The 15576-nt window shown below is 36.1% G+C and overlaps 1 protein-coding gene across 1 annotated transcript; it reads left to right on the top strand.

Annotated features, from left to right (window-relative positions):
- Positions 1-5573: 5573 nt before the first annotated feature.
- Positions 5574-14783, top strand: agtr1b (angiotensin II receptor, type 1b). Its single transcript, XM_026200914.1, has 2 exons — positions 5574-5839; positions 12860-14783. The coding sequence occupies exon 2, from the start codon at positions 12968-12970 to the stop codon at positions 14045-14047; it is 1080 nt and encodes a 359-aa protein (XP_026056699.1). The 5' UTR covers positions 5574-5839; positions 12860-12967; the 3' UTR covers positions 14048-14783.
- The last annotated feature ends 793 nt before the right edge of the window (positions 14784-15576 follow it).

Below are 15576 nucleotides of genomic sequence, written 5' to 3'. Positions count from 1 at the left end.
TTTCGAGATAATTTTCTTTCACAATGAAACACACAGTTTCTCGACGACATTGTGCCGTAGACAACAGTGAGAATTAAAGTTACGCCTTCTTTCTTTGCATGAACATTTGGGCTGCGTTATGCACATCGTCCCACATTGTGACATAGACATGTGGGGGCGTGTTAAAAAGAGCCGTTTAATGAAGGTGTGGTTGACTAAAATTTTTATAAAGAATTTCTCTTTGGATTTGAGACTTTAGTCTTTGCAACTTTACAGATCTTATTTATACACTCCAAAGAGAAAATGAAACATTGAAATCACAACATTTGACCCCTTTAAAGGGTTAGTTCGCCCAAAAATGAAAATTATGTCATTAATAACTCACCCTTATGCTGTTCCAAACATGTAAGGCCTCCTTTTATCCTCGGAACACAGTTTAAGATATTTTAGATTTAGTCAGAGAGCTCTCAGTACCTCCATTGAAGCTGTGTTTACGCTATACTGTCCATGTCCAGAAAGGTAAGAAAAACATCATCAAAGTAGTCCGTGTGACATCAGAATGTCCGTTGGAATTTTTTGAAGCACCGAAAATACATTTTGGTCCAAAAATAGCAAAAACGATGACTTTATTCAGCATTGTCTTCTCTTCCGTGTCTGTTGTGAGAAAGAGTTCAAATCAAAGCAGTCTGGATATCCGGTTCGCGAACGAATCATTCAGTTCACCAAATCGAACTGAATCATTTTAAACGGTTAACATCTCTAATACGCATTAATCCACAAATGACTTGAGATGTTAACTTTTTTAATGTGGCTGACACTCCCTCTGAGTTCAAAGAAACCAATATCGCGGAGTAATGCATGCACTCAAACAGTACACTGACTGAACTGCTGTGAAGATGAACACCGAGCCGAGCCAGATAATGAACAATAGACTGACTCGTTCACAAGTGAAGAACCGGTTGCATCGGTGTTCGGATCACCAGTAGTTCTTTTGGACAGTTCGATTCAATAAACCGGTTGAAGAAAATGGTTCACCAGTACTTTTGCGCTCGACGTAATGGCGTCATTGGCGATGATTGCCCTTGATTCAAGCCTTCGGTTTACCCGTGCCCATAACACTAGCACAGAATCAGTTCAGAATCAATCACCAAAAGAATGAGTTCAGTTCAGACGCTCTGTGCATCGGTCTGCTTCACGCTGAATCACACATGAACAGTATCATCGGCTCCTCGGTACACGAATCGGACGCGTCTGACAGAAACGGTTCTCGACTCGTGAACGAGTCAATGTTTTGTTCGTTATCTGGCTCGGCTCGGTCTTCATCTTCAGTTCTCTCTTCACAGCAGTTCAGTCAGTGTACTGTTTGAGTACATGTATTACTCTGCGATATTGGTTTGTTTGAACTTAGAGGGAGTGTCAGCCACATTAAAAAAGTTAACAGCTTAAGTCATTTGTGGATTAATGTGAATTAGAGATGTGAACCGTTTAAAACGATTCAGTTCGATTTGGTGAACTGAATGATTCGTTCGCGAACCGGATATCCAGACTGCTTTGATTTGAACTCTTTCTCACAACAGACCCGGAAGAGAAGACAATGATGAATAAAGTCATTGTTTTTGCTATTTTTGGACCAAAATGTATTTTCGATGCTTCAAAAAATTCTAACTGACCCTCTGATGTCACATGGACTACTTTGATGATGTCTTTCTTACCTTTCTGGACATGGACAGTATACCGTACACACAGTTTCAATGGAGGGACTGAGAGCTCTCGGACTAAATCTAAAATATCTTAAACTGTGTTCCGAAGATAAAAGTAGGTCTTACATGTTTGGAACAGCATAAGGGTGAGTTATTAATGACATAATTTTCATTTTTGGGCGAACTAACCCTTTAATGCATGAACAAATTTAGTTTAAAGAGTCAATCAAACAAACAAATGGAGTAATCATATACAGTGGGTACGGAAAATATTCAGACCCCTTTAAATTTTTCACTCCTTGTTTTATTGAAGCCATTTGCTAAAATCATTTAAATTGATTTTTTTTTCCTCATAAATGTACACACAGCACCCCATATTGCCAGAAAACACACAATTGTTGACATGTTTGCAGATTTATTAAGAAAACATTTATAAAAGAAAAACTGAAATAAAACATGGTCCTAAGTATTCAGACCCTTTGCTGTGACACTCATATATTTAACTAAGGTGCTGTCCATTTCTTCTGATCATCCTTGAGATGGTTCTACACCTTCATTTGAGTCCAGCTGTGTTTGGTTATACAGATTGGACTTGATTAGGAAAGCCACACACCTGTCTATTTAAGACCTTCCAGCTCACAGTGCATGTCAGAGCAAATGAGAATCATGAGGTCAAAGGAACAGCCTGAAGAGCTCAGAGACAAAATTGTGTCAAGGCAAATGTCTGCTGAACTTAAGGTTCCTAAGAGCAATCGAGGGAAAGATGAATGCGGCCAAGTACAGGGATATCCTGGATGAAAACCTTCTCCAGAGTGCTCAGGACCTCAGACTGGGCCGAAGGTTCACCTTCCAACAAGACAATGACCCTAAGCACACAGCTAAAATAACGAAGGAGTGGCTTCACAACAACTCTGTGACTGGTCTTGAATGGCCCAGCCAGATACCTGACTTAAACCCAATTGAGCATCTCTGGAGAGACCTGAAAATGGCTGTCCACCAACGTTCACCATCCAACCTGACAGAACTGGAGAGGATCTGCAAGGAGGAATGGCAGTGGATTCCCAAATCCAGGTGTGAAAAACTTGCATCTTTCCCAAAAAGACTAATGGCTGTATTAGATCAAAAGGGTGATTCTACTAAATACTGAGCAAAGGGCCTGAATACTTTAGAACCGTGTGATATTTCAGTTTTTCTTTAATAAATGTCAACAATTGTGGGTTTTTCTGTCAATATGGGGTGATGTGTGAACATTAATGAGGAAAGAAAAGAAATTAAATGATTTTAGCAAATGACTGCAATATAACAATGTGAAACATTTTAAGGGGGTCTGAATACATTCCGTACCCACTGTAATTTACCTGTGTTGACAAATATTTAAGCATGTGCCTTAACGAATCTTAAGCAAACTGGCCCTTATTGTTTGAGCCATTGACCTCATTACTCGTTTTCTTTTTTCTTGTGTCCTATCAACTGAATGCACACCACACACACAAGTTAAGAGAGATATGTTTGCATTCAACTACACTCATGAGGGGATGTGAGAAATGTTTGGGAAGGTGATAAACCTACCTTCACATCCTCGCAGAATTTATTTTGGCTGGATTTAATGCAAAGTGCCAGTCTCATATAATGCAATTGTTTGTAATACGCAGCTGCCTTGTCTCAACGTTTGCCATTTTCACTGTTGATATACCTAGATTTTTTTTGTGAGTTTTTGTGTCAGAAGATACCATATCTTGTGTAATCCTCTCTGATGCTGAGCCTTGGAAAACCACCAGACATTAATGATCTAGAGAATCTTATTTCACACGTAGTTTAACATTAACAATAACATTTTCAAGTTTCAAAAAGTAAATAAAGACATCATAAAAAGTCCGGATTTGGATTTGGAACCGAATGAGGGTCAGTGAATGATGACTTATTTAGTATTTGCAGGTGAATTTAACCTTAAGAAAACTGGTAAGAGAGCCTACAACTTGCTTTTCTTAATCTAAATCAAGTTGGTTCTTTGGTAATTAAAGGAACAATATGTACGTAATTGCCACTAGAGGGCGCATATTAAAAACAAACAAAGAAGCAAAGGCATAGTTTGATGATGCTGTGGCTGAGTGTGGAATCATGGTACTGTAGTTGTCATCTTCATCCCCACAGCCGATGCAATCCAACGGGACTTGAGCAGAAATCATGATCTTGAATCAGCTAATGATATATTAACTCAGTAGAATGAAGCAGGGTGAGGCTGAAAACTGTCGTAGTGAAACGTATCATATCAAAGCATCTTTGGTGTTTCCATGTTTTCTACAAAAAATCGAGGGGTTCTGATGCCATTGGCAGGCGACACAATGACACTATGTCTGTCATTAGATTTAAATGCTTATTTCTCTGGATTTAAACATTTGGGATAATGTAAGTACACACAAGTCAGCACAAATAACACTGTTATAGTGGTTTGGGGATATTTTTATAAAACATTTTCAGAACTCAAAATGTTCTTGTTAGTCTAAAAATAACTTATATTGAAGACAGTTTGCCAAAACAACAACTTTTGGAATGTACCACTCTATGATGTAATAGTGTGGATAAGCATCGATCTAACAGAAGAAGATCAAGATCTTTCTCTTCTATGAAACCAAATGATCAATATGGCTCCGAAGACAGCAAGATGACAGAATAGCCTATTACATCTAAATCATGATGGGTTTGTATTTTTTTATGTAAAAATCTTATGAGTGGACGCACAAAATTGGACGCAGTTCATGACCCCTTTAATATGTGTGTAATAAATACTAACAAACAGCGAATATGCTATTAATATGCATTCTAATAAGCAGCTACTTAATAATGAGAATTGATCCCTAAACTAAAATGTACCTTAAAGAGATTTCACCCCAAAAAATGAAAATTTTGCATTAATTACTCACACTCCTTCTGTTCCAAACCCGTAAGACCTTCGTTCATCTTCAGAACACAAATGAAGACATTTTAGATGATATCCTAGAGCTTTCTTACCCTCCAGACAGCTATGGGACTGACACTTTCAAGGGCCAGGAAGATAGTAAAGGCATTGTTAAATTATTCCATGTGACATCAGTGGTTCAACTGTAATTTTATGAAGCTATAGGAATAATTTTTTTTACACAGAAAGAAAAAAACATAACAGCTTGTTTGGAACAACATAAGAGTGAGTAATTAATAACAGCAAATCCATTTAATAAAGAAAGCAATGTATGCAATACTTCAGAAGAGTCACATGTCTAAATCAAAAACCAAAAGAACCACAGATATTTTGAGATTATGGTTCTTCATATGGTTGTTTTTTTGGATTCACTGATCTGAGATCGTACCACACTGAGCATCCTACCCACACTGATCTTGCAAATATAAACAGGATTTGAACTGGATGAAAGAACATCTACAGACTGCAGAATTGGATCAGATGATCTGACTTCATAGGTCAGTCTGTCGAACTCTCACAAACAAGTTCTCCATGTTCTTTCTCATGTCTACACGCAGCCGGCTCCAACTTTCCCAACAGACCTCTGCTTCCCTACTTTGTTTTCTTTTTCCGATCCTTCTCTGTCTCAGATGTCAGATCTGATAATCAAGTCTTCTAGTTTGTACACTCAGTACGTCACTCATTCAGTGACATAACAGCCACATAGCACAGAGTGTGTACTCGCATGTTTTTTTAGGCAAGCAATGGAAAAAATCACATTTGATCTCGAAGAACAGATGTGGAACAGGAGACAACCAATTTCCTCTCCATCTCTGATGTCTCATGTTGGTGACAGTGCTATTAATAAATCTTTGGGGGAGGCCAATTAGATATGTCATGATTTGCCTTTTGCACGATTCATGGCATGGGAGGACAGCATGAAATAACTGACCGCTGAGCTGGAGATGTGCCACTCAGATGGGAGGAGTGTTAAAGCTGAGTGGGTGTATGCTGGGGGTGGTGGTCTTAACAAGCAGGTTCTGTGGAAATGCATGAGACGTGAACCATGTTTTCATCAGTGGGGGGTGGACATGCTGTGTGTTTGTACATGCTGATGTGTGTGTGTGAGTGTCAAGCGCTTTGACTGTTTCTCGTCTTGTTTGAGCAGTTCAGGCACTTTGGCTCACACTCTGAACACACTGTGATTTCTCATCCACTGCATCAGGTAGGACCAATTCTGGTTTATTTAGAGTTTTACATTTGTTTATATGTCATTGTTAGCATGCAACATCTACTAAAAGCTGATCATGTTTATTGAACATGTTTGCATATGTATTAATTAATTTGGATACGAAACTAAATTCATGAACATGCAGCACAGGTCTAAAATCCTTATTCAGATGCTTTACTCAGTAGCCATTTGTAAAATCATGCAAATGTTTAATGTTAAAGAAAGAATCGTTATCATTTTCATTGCATAGTAAAGATTTTTCCATAAATATTAAAACGTAATAATAATAATAATAATAAGTACCCTTACAGACATGAATACTAGTGCAGTTTATTAAAGAGAAATGTGCTATTATTTGTGGTTGTGTTTTTAGCATGGTGGATGATTGGGGGTGGAACTTTTGGTCAGATAGCAACACCTTAAAAACCACCCTGAACATCCGACACTGAAGGATTTACCTTAAGACATTTCAAATTAAAGGGAAAACAAAATAATAATAATAATAATAGTAATAATAATTCATTACATTCATAAAGCGCTTTTCTGGGCACTCAAAGTGCTTTACATGGTCAGGGGCTATATCCACCCACCTGGAGGATGCGACGTCAGCCATATTGCACAAGAACACACACCACATACCTGCATACTGTTGAAGAGGAGACTGAGTTAATTAATTAATTAAATTAATTAATACGTATTATTACAATAAGTCGATATGCAGAATGTTAGGAGGCCATGATGATCAGAGGCTAATGGGTGAATTTGACCAGGATGCTGAGGTCACACTTCTACTCTTTTTGAAAGATATTTTTTTAATGACACACAGAGATTCAGGACCTCAGTTTAACATCTCATCTGAAGAACGGTGCTTGTTGACAGTATAGTGTCCCCATCTCTACACTAGGGCATTAGGACCCACACAGATCACAGGGTGAGCACCCCCTGCTGGTCTCACTAGCACCTCTTCCAGCAGCAACCTAGTTTTTAGCTCAACCCTGCTTAGTTTAAGTGGGTGACCAGTCTTGGGCTACAGGGTGATATGACTGCCATACATAACTGTCATGTTAGTTATCTATTATTAATAGGGCTGTCAGTTTAAATAATTAACTTATTTAATTAGTTATGAAATATAACGGCATTAAAATATTTTAACACCATTAACGCACTGGCCCCGCCTCCGCCCCCAGACCTGTACATAATCTTACATTTCAAACAGTCGACTGTTGACAAATATGATACAAGGCAACAACTCCATAAATCCAGTTATGCTCAAAAGAGTAAGATATGGTGCAAAAAAGAAAAAGAAAAAAGAAAAGAAAAGAAAAAGCAGAGACGTTTACTTCATTTCTGAATAAATTAGCAGTTTGAACGAATCGAATGAGGACATTTACCGCCACATGCTGGCATATTTAGTTTCTTGTTAAATTACAATTAAATAATAATAATAATAATAATAATAATAATAATAATAATAATAATAATAACATTAAAGGGGTAGTTCACCCAAAACCATCATTCCCTCCCCTCATGTCGTTTCAAACATTTATTTTGTGGAACATAAATTAATGTGTTTTGAAGACAGTTGGTAACAAAGTAATTTTAGTTACCAATAGCTGCATTTCCATCCACCTATTTTAATGCGCATTTTGTTATATTGCATAAAAAAGCTGCCAATAAGTTATACAAATTCTAACAATAGCCTATGCGCATAAACGCATTTGACTTTTTGCGCTATGAGATGGGCTAACTTGACTAGCAGCAGACCAAGCATCTATTTGTGGTTTTATTAACAAAGTTTAGCTTGTTTAGCTAATCATCTTAACTAGCACACAAGCGTATATCCAGTATTCATACCTCCTGTCCCACAACAGTTTTTCGGCATCCCTCCTCCACCCCAATTCCTCACTTATGTAGGTGCATATTACATGTACTGTACGCCAAAAACTGCACATCATAGGCTATGCTTGCCAAGACTTTGCGCAGGCCTATCAAAAGCATGTGAAAACAGCATGTTATATCTGCATGCCAAATAAAAACCAAAAATTGTGCTATTTATATGCATTTTTCATAAGATCAGGCTTTTAGAGCAGTTTTGAGAACTTACAATGCCTTAAAATGCTGCCTCTGCAAGCAGCTCACTAAGTTTTGGTAAAAAAGTGATTGTGTTATCTCTCATGGTTAAAAACATTATCATCTCTTCAGCTCAGACCAACTCTACGTTTTATTGAGCTGCAGTCTTAAGGCTGACTAATATTTGTCGTCCACATCTCCCATGGCGGCAGCTTCATCTATCCGCTGAGAACTTAAACACAATAACAGAAGCTAAATTGCTGTGTTGGGCTTACGTTTGTGCTCGGCTAAACAAAATGTCCGACAGATGTCCGTGTCATTCCATCTGCTGTTAATCCAAACAGCCAGTTTCTTTAAAAGCCCAGTCAACAGAAACCACCCCAGCGGGACAGAAGAGAAGATAATTGTTTTTTTAGTGGCCACGGTTGTGCTGATGAGGTGAATTTGACGTGGTACCTCTCCGAAGTGAGAGAGGAGTAGACTGAGCGAATCTTTAACTAGATCAGAGACGACTTTTAGTGTGCAGTTTAACGCTCTGCCAGATGGTGGTGCTCACGCGACACTTCTGATTAAACACAGCTCCTTTTAGACAGTTGCGTTGTTAGGTAAAGTAGCAAGTAAATACGTAGTTGAATCCCATTCAAATATATCCAGGAGACATTTGACCTCAAAATCAATTTCAAAATAAAAAAAATAATTAATTATACCACACATCCATGATTCTCAGCTCTCGAATATGCATTTAATTATTTATTACTTATTTTCAACAGCATGTCATATATACGTAATTCATTGTATTTAATTATATTTTGCCTTAATTTTACATAAAATAAAACAAAACTTTCTTTAGATGTTTCTTTTTCAATTATTTGTAAATGCTTTACCTTAACACTGAAATTGGATATTAAATTAAATTCAAATCAATATAACGCCATTATGTATGTTTAACATTTAATAGAGAGTTTCAGCAAAACGTCCATGCAGTTTCAAAACATTTTCCTTGTACTCTGGTTCTGGTGAAAAACTACTCTATATTCATGCAGCTGTCAAATAAAATCACGGTAAACATCCCTGCTCTCCTGTACACATCCTGCACCAGTCCAGTAAATGGTGGAAATGCACCAATGTTCTTTATCTGCTATTTAATAGCATTTGTTAAACTAATATAAATGTGCATGTCTGCCTTTTACAGTCTCCATTAAAGTTTCCATTTGCCCTCTATTTAAGATAATTGTCGCCTGGGAGAAACAATTAAGATTATTTTCAAATTATCTAGCTAAGGAGTAGTTACTTTGGTGCTCTGTGTGTTCCTGTTTTGTGCACTTATGCGTTTATGTTCGGTGTGTTAAAGTACTCCTGGGCAGTTTTGAGATTTACGTGTAGTTAAGACATTAAGTGTGCTCTAGTCTCCATGGTTGCAACAAAATGGCGATGCATCTTTTTTCAACAAGATTTCCGAACTCTGCTTCAAAAAAGATGACATATAAATGATGTGCCTGCATCTGCTTATGATGCAACTTAAAGACAATTATAATAATTTAATTAGTTTAAACAAATGTACTGTCAATACAGACATTGCATCTGAAATGATTTCTCACTGACACACTTCCCCATTAATAATTAATACTTTGTGGTTGTGTTCTTGTGAGTTCAGTCCCTAAATATAATCTGTTTTACATGACTTGCACCAAATTTTGTTGCAGGTATTTCAGCGAATCTTGATTCTCAGTAATGTGTTCCCATTTTATCAAAATGAATCCGGAGAAAAAAAAAAAAAGAAAAAAAAAATATGGTAACACATGCACAACTAAAAGTGAGCCAGTCTCGCACATTTAGCTTCTGTGTTCCCTTTACAGTCAAATGTACAGCCGCCTACTGTTCAACTCTTTTAAAATAAGACAACAGGACTAAATCAAATGGTGACATGTGCGGAACTGCTTTACCGCTGCAAGCCTGAGGGGGAGAAATGCAGGGGTGATATTTCATTATCCTGTTACCCTCGGCACCCTGATGTTGTGCTCCTCTCACAACGAATGCCACATCTGCAACTGATATGGATGTTGCTTTTACAGAAGAATGAATGCTTTTAAAAAGTCCCGACTGTAAAACTAAAGAAACCTACATTCACTTTACATAAAAACCAAACAGCTTTAAAATATGAGGCGAGTAAATGCTGAATTGGTGGATTTGTTTTACATACACAGTCAATATCATAGATTCTGCTTATAGAATTCCTTATTTATTTAAATTACCATGGCGGATGAATATTTCAATTTATACCAAAGTTAAAATAAATTTTTGTCAAGATCAAAAAAGTTAAGAGATATAGGCTTACAAATTACATAACAAATAAAGAATATTCCTGATAATGTTCTGATACATACAGAAAAAATAAAAATAAAATAATAATAATATTTAAGTAAAATATATATGCTTTTATTTTTTATTTTTTTACCCACCCCCTATATAGCTTGATTGCCCTTGGATAAAATCATCTGCTAAATACAGAAATTATGTAGTATTTAAATAAATAGAAAGGGTACTGGTTCCTAAATTTGGACTTTTTGCACAATCCTGTTTTGTATTTAGATTTTTTTCTTAAATTAACTGAAACCATGCAATGCATGACTTTTATGCAAACCACAGCTCATATTGCGAGTAGTTAATTAAATATGCTGAATGTGTTTCATTATTATAGTTTTGGACATTCATAAACAATGTTCTAAATGGATCATTTTTCCTCACTCTATCCTGGCAGCAGCAAGCTCATTTTTAACCACAAACAGGTTTGATTTTCTCACAGGCACTTTCCACAGCCTAGACCCCGGGTGACCTGTTTATTTAGGTGTGTGCTGATTAGAAATTCTCATGCTGAGCACCTTTCAGCACATTGTGTATGGAACATAACAACTCTGCAATGCTCTACTGCACTTCTCTCGCTCCCTCTATCTCCTGCATCAATTAATGGTGTAGTTAGAAAAGCACGTTCACTGCCATGCCACCTTTATGAGCATAGCTAACACTAGCAGGTAACCGTTTTCATCCATCTGATTATGGTATGTTCAAGACACACACTGATAACAGGAATCCTGATTTTGAGCAATGAATTTCCATGACTTTGTCAAATGACAAACAAAAACCATCAATTACAGTAAAATGATTTAATATATTTAAAATAAAGAGTAAAAAAATACAGATAAAATAAAATATTCATTCATTTTCTCTAAAGGTTTTACACGCGAAAAAAACTTTTGGAAAAAAAAACTCTTGAAATAAAGTGTAAAAACTATTTTACAGAAATTTTCTTTGAAGGTTTTACACACACACAAGCTGCCTATCATTTGACGATTTTCTTACTATACTATTTTTATTATATATATATATATATATATATATATATATATTAGGGATGCACGATAATATCGGCACAATATCGGTCGATAAAAGCTTAAAATGACCATTATCGGTATCGGCCGATATGAATATTTCTGCCGATGAGCCAAACCGATATTCTTCAAGTGAAATAATTGACCTGTTTTTCAGATGTGAATGTCTGTCTACATTTGTAAAATAATAAATTTATGGTAGAATCAGTACAGAAGAGATACATGGATTTCTCTTCAGTAAAATTAAAGTTTAAATATATCAGTATATATATCGATATCGGTATCGGCATCGGCCAAAATTATTTTGAAAATATCGGCATATCGAATATCGGCCAAAATCCAATATCGTGCATCCCTAATATATATATATATATATATATATATATATATATATATATATATATATATATATATATATATATATATATATATATATATATATATATATATATATATATATATATATACATTGTGACAACATATAAACCATGATCACCAATAGCAGAACAAAATAGAAAGACATTTGTGATGTGCAAATTCTGTCAACTGAATAGATCTGTCATCTGTTTGAAACAATTATTAATTCATTGACAGTTTTAAAATAATACTCATAGACATTTGATATAACATATATAATTCTTCATTCATTTATTTGCATCTGACATAACTGACCCATGAATTCTTAAATGATGATCAAGGAAAAATTTATTCTCTTATTTAAGAGACAATGTACACTACAATGTAAATGAATAATTAGTATCTAGCCAAATAAATATTGTATCAGAGAAAAACGTCTGTGGGACATTCAGAAATTAATTACAATTTAATTATATGCATTTTAAATTCTGAATTTCCCATTAAGATTTGAAATAGACAGCAATAAACAGAAAACTCACTGAAACTGGAGAGTATGGTCTTATGGTGTTTAGACAGAGAGTCAGACAAAATAAAGCTGCTGAGGTTGCTAAGATGTTTAACATTAGCTCATAGAAAAATGTCACCTTCCGTTGTACCTCTGGTCTTCTCAACCAAACAAGTTCCAAGAACAACGCAACATCTACTGTTAAGACATCTTAAGTGCAAAATGCATAGCTGGAATTCTCTATTAATTTTTGTTTTGGGATCTTGAAAAGGTCCTACAATATATTTTTGATCAGCCAACAACACAGCCACATCACAGTTCTGCTAAACAAACCAGTTACACGCTTTACTACATCAGCAACAATGCTCATCAATCAAGGGAGCAACAGAAAAACAGTTTCCCTCAACTTTTCCCCCACGTTCCGTGACAAACACCATTTTAGGGAACATTTTAAGGGGTTCCTGGTGGACAGATAAGTGCAATTTCAAAGGGCTGATTCATCAAGCATCTGTTTTTAACGGCATCTTATTTAGCAGAAGTAGCATGATGAGTGAGGACAGTTTTAATGTGAAGAACTTAATGAGAGTGCGTAGCAGGAGCTCTTTCATGGCCATGTGTCACAACTGCTGTTTACGGCCTTTAAAGATGCCTCTTCCCCTGGTCTTTGGTTGACATTTTTGTTGCTCTCCTTTATAGGTGTCAGTGAAGCCTTTACCCCAAAGCTGGTGTTGGTTAGTGCAGACACACCCTGTGGATAGCGGAACCCATTTGTAGTCACATAATCACCACAACTGGAGACCAGAAATGGAGAACAAAACATCAGGAATAAGCGAGGGCCTCCATTTGAACTGCAGTATGTCTGGAAGACACAGCTTCATCTTCACCTTCATCCCCGTCGTCTACGGATGCAATTTCGTCATTGGGATCATTGGCAATAGCATGGTGGTGGCTGTCATCTACCGCTACATGAAGTTGAAGACAGTAGCAAACGTGTTTGTACTCAATCTAGCCATATCAGACCTCACCTTCCTCATTACACTACCTTTGTGGGCCACTTTCACGGCTATGGGTTACCACTGGCCATTTGGGACCTTCCTGTGCAAGGCAAGTGCCGGATTGGTCATCTTCAACCTCTACACTAGCATATTCTTCCTCACTGCTCTTAGCATTGATCGATATCTTGCTATCGTACATCCAGTGCGCTCCAGACGCCAACGCACGCTTTTCTACGCTAACCTCACGTGTGTACTCATATGGCTGTTTGCCTTGCTCCTCAGTGCTCCTACAGCACTAAGCCGGGACGTGTACGACATTGGGAACTCTACATTGTGCGCTGTGTGGCACCGCAGTGAGCAACTTAACTTGCTAGTTAGCCTTAGCGTGCTAAAAAGCGTGCTGGGTTTCATTGTGCCTTTCCTCATCATCATCACCTGCTATTGCCTGATTGGTCGGGCACTTCTGGACTCCAGGGGTCTGTTGAGGAAAAGCGTTCGCTCTCGGGAAGACGAAACTCTACGTATGATAGCGGCTACTGTGCTAGCTTTCTTTGTTTGCTGGGCTCCTCACCAAGCTTTCCACTTCATGGAGCTGCTGGCCACGCTCGGCGTAGTGGAAAACTGCCAAACACTGGACGTTATTGACACAGCCATGCCGTTTACCATCTGCATCTCCTATTTAAACAGTTGTGTAAACCCCATTCTTTATGGGTTTGTTGGACACAACTTTCGCAAGAACCTACTGAGGTTACTAGGCTGTGGGTCTGGACAATCTAGCAATAACTTTAGCATTAGCTCAAAGATGAATGTCAAATCCCATTGTACCTCTGTTCTGCTCAACCCAACAAGCTCCAAGAACCAGTCAACATCCACTGTTAAGACATCTTGAGTGTAAAAGGCACAGCTGGAATTATGTATTTATCTGTTTTGGGGATTTTGAATGGTACTATATGCACTGCCAAAGCATAGATCTGATAAATATATGAGTTACTGTGTCAATAAAAATGCTCTCGGTAACACTTTAGTATAGGGTCCAATTCACACTATTAATTAGTTGCTTATTAGCATGTCTATTTTTAACATATTGGCTGTTTATTAGTGTTTATAAAGTAAATATAATGCATGACATCCTAATTCCTACCCAATTCCCTAAACTTAACAACTACCTTATAAACTATTAATAAGCAGCAAATAAGTAGTTAATTGAGGCAAAAGTCATAGTTAATGATTAGTTAATAGTGAGAATTGGACCCTTAAATAAAGTGTGACCATGCTCTCTAATCAAGGGGGCGACAGAATTGTCTTCAAATGTCAGTTCCATTAAAATGTTTTAATCTGCTATAACTATCTTAACTCACTTGTCAAGATTCTTCATCATGACTGCAGAGAAAACTAAAAAAAATAAAAAAATAAAAAAATTCTGTTTATGCCAGTATCTGTTAGTGCCTATAACTAACAGTCTGCTTCTCTGGTAAGTTTTCTTTTTCAAGTCAACTGTGCATCATGTTATTTGTGGTCTAACACATTATGAATGCAAATTAATCACAGATTAATGCACTTAATTTGGCATTTGGCTACATGCACTGAAATATAACTTTATTTTCATAACAATGGACCATATTAAATTACATAAAATCTAATATATATATATATATATATATATATATATATATATATATATATATATATATATATATATATATATATATATATATATTATAACCCTAAATAGAATAAAACTGTATTGCATATTGCAAAAACTATGTATATATGATACTGTGTATATACTTATCTTGCTCAGTTTTTCCCCCCACTTTAAATAATGCATTTTACTTTGTACAAATTTACATTTAACCACAATGTATATAACATCTTTGAATGCAGTATAACAGTGTAAAGTGTTCAATTATATTTGTGTCCTAATTAATTCAAATACTTGTGATTGTGTCTCTGTAGTGCCACTGTAATGTTTCAAGGCTTTTCTAGAAAAATAAAATCAGTTGATAACTGTAGTAAGATATTAAATACTTCTATATGAGATATGAATGTGAAAACACTGAAGAATAAAAAATGCTTTACATTGTTGAATGTTTTATATATATTTACACTCATTTATTTTGTCTCTCTTTGTCTCCCTTATGTGTCCATTCCAGATTTTGTACTGGAACAAGATTTTGAAGATTCAAACAGCACTGGATGTCTTTTGGACTGTTTAAATAAAAGCCTTTTTTTTTTTTATTATTATGGCCCTGATACTTTTTTCTTTTCTTTGTTAACATGTGTATATATATATATATATATATATATATATATATATATATATATATATATATATATATATATATATATATATATATATATATATATATATATATATATATAAAGCATCTGCCTTGTAGCCGGTTAATGATTGAAAGA

This window comes from Carassius auratus, chromosome 24, assembly GCF_003368295.1.
Source record: "Carassius auratus strain Wakin chromosome 24, ASM336829v1, whole genome shotgun sequence".
Classification (NCBI taxonomy): Eukaryota; Metazoa; Chordata; class Actinopteri; order Cypriniformes; family Cyprinidae; genus Carassius; species Carassius auratus.
The sequence above is the reverse complement of the archived record's forward strand: the minus strand, read 5'-3'. Positions and strand labels throughout refer to the sequence as shown.